Source organism: Corvus brachyrhynchos, unplaced genomic scaffold (assembly GCF_000691975.1).
Source record: "Corvus brachyrhynchos isolate BGI_N302 unplaced genomic scaffold, ASM69197v1 scaffold325, whole genome shotgun sequence".
Classification (NCBI taxonomy): domain Eukaryota; kingdom Metazoa; phylum Chordata; class Aves; order Passeriformes; family Corvidae; genus Corvus; species Corvus brachyrhynchos.
Window position 1 is genome coordinate 1,310,449 of NW_008238356.1, and position 6,000 is coordinate 1,316,448.

Below are 6,000 nucleotides of genomic sequence, written 5' to 3' on the forward strand. Positions count from 1 at the left end.
AATACTCATGTAAAGGAGGAACATTTATTTGTTTAAGAGATTCCTGGGACCCACCCTTGCCAGGGACTGGACGTTTTCACAGCAGAAATAACCATTCTCCAAGCTGAAGATTATTGAAACTCACCTAAGCATTCCTCCTGTGATGGTGACAGCTCATGCCCCAGGGGACAGTCACACCGAAAACTCCCCTCAGTGTTCACACAGGTGCCACCTCTGCACAGCAGAGGGTTGCGTTCACACTCGTCTATATCTGCAAAGAAACCATGATGTGCAAATATAAAATCATTACTAAGAGGCAACGAAGAAAAAAGCAATTCCCAGCATCTACAAGTGACGAAACAAAAGGATTGTTTCATGGTGTTGCTCCTTTCCTCATGCTGCACAACAGGGAAAACAAAAAGCTGTAAATTATTATTAACTCTAAAGATGGATATTTTTCCTCTCAAGAAAACCAGAAATTCATTATTTATAATTAGGTATTCAGTGAGACACAAGACACAAGCAAAGGCAGCAACTGTTTGGATGTTGCCCTTTATGAAAATGTATGATTGTTTTCTGGTTTTTTTAATGATTCTTAATGCAACCAGACACCTGTTTATGTATGCACTGAAATTGTTCTCTATGGATGCAGTTACGGGGATGTTTGTGTGTCAATTTTTACCTGAATGGCTCCTCAGTTTGGCAATCCCTGTGTATGCCATGGTGTGGGTGTAAAACACTCTTGTCACAGCTTATAAAGGCAAACTGAACATTTGACTCACAAACCTGATAAAACCAGCTAACACTGCTGGTGAGGATGGAGAGAAATGTGCCCAAAAGATGTTCAAGGTGGAGGATGCACTTACACTTTTGGACTCCCAGGAAAGTCTAGAAGTATCACAATTTGCAGGAAAACAAGCAAAGGTGACAGGAGTCTAAGTCAATATTTTTTAAGGTGACCAGTAACTTTTGGTGTCTCCAGATCTATTCTTACAACTTTAAATAGGTTAAAGAGATGTAATTTTTTTCCAGAAAATGCTGTGAGAATTTCTTGAGTCCTAGAAGAATCAATGAAAAGGGAATGACACTGCTTTTGAAACTTCAGATTTCTATTCCTAGCTTTACCATATATTTGGGTACCCCATCAGCAGTTTTTAAATGAATTGTGTGAAGAGTTGCTGCTATTCTAAAACAACTGTACAGAATAAGCATCTCTTAAGGGTATAAGTAATTAGCATAAAGAACAAGCAAGGCTATAGACTTAATTCAGTTATCTGTCCTATAAACTGCATGTCTGACTCGTGCTCATGAAGTCACAATAATGACACATCTGAAGTGTCAGTGTGGCAGAGTTTGTACAGTTCAGAGAACAGCCAGGCTTTGCACAGCAAATGGAGTCTCCAGGGCACCCTGGCAACACTTACCCATGCAGTTCTTCATCATCATAAATCCACTTTCGTAGCCAGCAAAGCACTCACACTCAAAGCTGCCAGGAGTGTTGACACAAGCACCACTTCCACACAAGTCTGGGGAGATCCTGCACTCATCAATGTCTGTTTCATAGCAGTGGAGAGGTAGAAAAATCAAACTGGGTTTAAGGTTATCCTGCTTTTCACAGAAATGAACACTTGGCTACTATAAATTAAGTCTACAGAAATCATATACAGTATGCAAATCAAAGACAAAAACAAATTACTTATAGAAAAATCTGATTATGTGAAACAGTCCATGAAAGATTCGTAAGGTTGTGTCTTCAGAGCTCTCAGGTCCCAATAAACTGTGCAACAAGTCTGCCTCTATTAAGTGTAATTTAAGGTTAGATTCTTAAGGAAATAATTAAGTGTAAGAAATTACAAGATGTCATTGTCACAGAGGTATCAACTGACTCCACGACTACAGTGCCATTGATTATCATTTGATTATTATGAAGATACTTATCCAGTCATAGCATTATAAGCTTACATACACCCTTTCCATTAGGAATTAGTTCCTATAAAAACCAAATTTACAGTTCATTGGTTGTCTTGTTAGTTAAGTTTGAATGAAACTTACTGTGGAAAACTATAGCAAAAAAGACAGAGGAGCTCTTTTTAAATCACACTGGTAGTGAGTCAGAAATCTAAAGAGGAATTTTAATGTGGATATGATCCAGTGAAACAGGTCAGTGCTGCAGGAGAGGACTTTGTGTCACTGCCCATGGACAGGTTTCTGCTGGATGATGACAGTTCAGTCCTTACAGATGTGTGGAGGTGCCAGACCCATGTGGCAGATCAGGGGCATTACTGAGCATCTGGGCTCCTACAAGCGTTATAAACACTTTTTCACTAATTTAAAACAAGCAAAAAAGTCATCTATTTAAAAAAAACCTGTTTCTCTACGGCTGCTCAGTGGAATAATTTCATCACCATGGAACAAAAGAAAAAAAAGCTTTTCCAGGGAGTTTTCTGACCTATTCTTGTTAGCTTAGAAATAAAATTTGTTAAATGCATTTTCCATCAATGCAATCACTATAAAAACATGGAAATCACCAGCTAGGGCAACATTAGCATCCAGACCAACCTCAGTGAACATGCCTTACCACCCACACTTCATAGTTATTACGCAGACACACTCATGGACGCCTGTATGTTGTAACAAAACCTCCTTCATTTTCAGCACAGAGCCACCCACAATGCAGGCATCCAAATTCTCACAGCCAAAGAACTGCCAAGCTTATCTTCAGATTTTCCAGATAGTAAAGAACAAAATCCTAAACTTCTAAATTAAAAGCACGTGTCTGTATCTTCTTGAGTTAATGTTGCACTGGTCTCAGAATTGCAGAGGTGCCTTTATGTGTCCTCAGCCATCAAATCTTAAAGAAAATTAACTTGCAGTCTCTAAGTCATTTGGTAATACAATGACCAAGAGAGTAAGGAATGTAAATTAAGATAATCTCTGTGTTAGAACATTAAACTTGGCTTCGCTCATGATCCTTATTGATTTTTCAGGTTGTACTGATATAGCATGACCTGAGCATCTCAGACACCAATTATAAAAAGAGAAAAGTGTTGTATGTATTAAATAAGCAGTTTCTGAAAGGGAAACTTGAGACAATTGGCCATTCTGTCCAAAGATTAATGAAGGAAATGAATGGCATTAAGTTTCCAGATCACCAAGCTACGCCACAAGAGCAGGTCCCTTTAAAAAGCCCCAGGGATGTGGCGGAGTCCCCATCACCGGATGTTTCCAAGATGGACAGGGTGCTAGATAATCTCATCTGGGCTCCCTTTCCTCACAACTGGTTGAAAGAGCTGGTCTTTTCAGGTTCCTTTCAACCAGGACTATTCCATGATTCTCGGGAAAGCTGTGGAAAATGCAAGACTTACTCACCTGTACAGTTTCTTTCCTCCATATCTAAAGTGAACCCACTGTTACATCTGCATTTGAAACTTCCAATTGTGTTTCTACATTTACCATTCATGCACATGCCAGGGAACACTTTGCATTCATTGATATCTATTAATAAAAACAAAGAAAAGAACATTCTTAAGCACAAGGATATATGGAATTAATGGGAATTTCCTGTTTGTTTTTACCAATTTTACTGAGCATAAAAGGCAGGGTTTGGGTTAGAAGGGGCATCCCTGGGGATTTGATTGGAAGGGAGATGTTTCCCTGCCTTTTGGACTATTTGTGCTTTCTTTGCTTCACAATACCCAAACCAGTCACTAAAAGTTTATGTTTATCGGCAGTCAAAGAAATTCAGTGATATTCTCTGAGCTGAAATTCTGGTACTTGTATTGCTCGCTTTGTGATAAAATCAATTTTCCTGGTATTCCTGAGCCAGCTTGTAAAACATGCAACTATTACCTGGTTGATTTGGTTTGATTTTTAAATTGAGACTGCCAGAGTTGTAGCTGGAGCTCAGTTTTCAAAATGTTATTTTTCCTTCTGTAGAATATCAAGTGAAATGTTTCACCTCTCCTCAATGCTGGCTGACATAAACTGTTAAGGGATTGTCTTAGGTTACAATATAAGATGTAATCAAAAGGATGTCTTCTATCCCCATCTGTTAAAACGAGGTGGGTCAGTGTTCTTTATCTCTTCCGTGACACATCCCTGATAACTCCCTGTGGAGATATTTTTATGTTAATGGGCCACCAAGCCTCACTGCATGCCTCATAAAATGACATCATCCCATTGTGAGATGCTCCACCCAGGGGGAGGAACCAAGCATTCCCACCTAGATATAATCTGGGGTTTGGAAGTCAGCCTTACCTACTGGATTCCCAGAGGACAAGAGCTACATAACCACCACTGGACCTTCAGAGGAGGACCAGACCTTTCTATAGGATCACCGCTTTGACAGAACCATTTCTATCAATTCAAAGAGGACCGCAGCCACCATTTAATCGGACTGCTACCACCACCCTGCCCAGCAGGGTGTCAGGTCATATCCTGACTCTGTCTAAGCCAGTGTTTCTGTATTATTGCCTTGTTATACATATATTAGTAAAGAACTCTTATTCCTATTTCCCATATATTTGCCCAAAGCCCCTTAATTTCAAAATTATAACAATTCAGAGGGAAGAGGGTAACATTTTCCATTCCGAGGGAGACTCCTGCCTTCCTTAACAGACACCTATCTTCAAACTAAGACAAGGATCTTGCACAGGACAAAGCTGAATGAATTTTTCCTACACTCTGTGATATAATTTGCTGAAGAAATGTCCGTAACTGAGAAACATCTTTGATGAAATAAACATCAATCTCCTATGTTTTCCTGCAAATGGAACACAACAGTGGTCCAAATATGAAGGCAGAAACAGGAAGCCAAACCTCAGAAAATCTCAGCCTAGACAATATTTATAAAATAATTATTAATTAACTTTTTTAACTAAACAAATGTTGATAAAATTATAATTATAATTGTTGTTGTTATTTTCCTTATTTGTTTAGTAAAGCACCAATGAAATTCAAGAGCTTTGCCTGAGATTAACAACTCCTGAAAATTAGAGTTAATAAATTGGTGAACTTATGGTGAAGCAGAGCTCCAATCTGTTATAGTTTTCTCAAGCAACTCAAAGTATTTCAAGACAAATGTTTCAGAATGCATTCTCAAAAAAAAAAAAAAAAAACGAACACATTTCTGCATCACCTCTGCTTCTGCACACAGAAATCTAGTTTTTCTTCTCAGATTTTAGCCATCTAAAGTAACTTGGGTCTTTTGTCTTAACATTTTCCAGCCTATTCTGTTTTGGTTTTGCTTTACAGGAGGTGAAGCCAGCAAAAACTGGACAAAATGCTTTTATCTACTCCTTTATCACTGCAGATCCCTGTTGTCACTGCCCTCATAATCATAACGCAACAGACACCCTCTCCTTTTCATCACTTACTGATTCTTCAAACCAGAGAAAGACCCATCCTTCTTCAATCTCTCAGAGAGCCCTGGTCAAATTTTAGTAATAGTTTATGTTTATGTCTAAAATCCTTGACTTCACAGATCTTCATCCGACCCTCTCTGCAAAGCACAGCGTTAAAAAAGGTGCACATTTTCTGTTATTGCTGTAATTCAGAGCTCCTCTCCCTTCAGGAATTTCCTTTTTCTCCTTACACCACTCAGACTTTGCACCTTTTCCTCTCAAGCTCCCACGAAAAGCAGAGAATTCCCCCACCTGTAACATCAGCTCTTCCAGGCAAATACCTTTACCACATTTCTCAAGCACCCAACAAACAGTCCCAAATCCTGGAATTTCCTCAGGATACTCTCTTGGATGCACCTGTAATTGACACTTTACCGTACCATAAAGTGAGTATCTCCTGATTGGAGAGAATTTGCTGAAAGTCCTTGCAAGGAGTTTGAGAGATAAAGTCTCCTTTAGTTTCAATGCTTCCAGATAGTTGTTTATTAAGTCTTATCAGAGGAACTGAGCCACTAGCGTGACCCAGGTACAGCACAGAAGGAAGAAAAGTAGGAGTGAGGCCAATTATCAAGATTTACACAGCCTTTTAAAGATATTTTAACCAATAGTTACTAAAAAC

At 38.9% G+C, this 6,000-nt stretch overlaps 1 protein-coding gene across 1 annotated transcript in view; it reads right to left on the minus strand.

Moving 5' to 3' along the window:
* Positions 1-6,000, minus strand: part of FBN2 (fibrillin 2) — a 120,567-nt gene that overhangs the window by 42,596 nt on the left and 71,971 nt on the right. The window contains exons 27-30 of the mRNA XM_017735475.1: positions 5,663-5,778; positions 3,349-3,474; positions 1,404-1,532; positions 125-250 (exon numbers count right to left, since the gene is read on the minus strand). Coding sequence (XP_017590964.1) covers positions 125-250; positions 1,404-1,532; positions 3,349-3,474; positions 5,663-5,778 — 497 coding nt within the window. The remainder of the gene's footprint in view (positions 1-124; positions 251-1,403; positions 1,533-3,348; positions 3,475-5,662; positions 5,779-6,000) is intronic.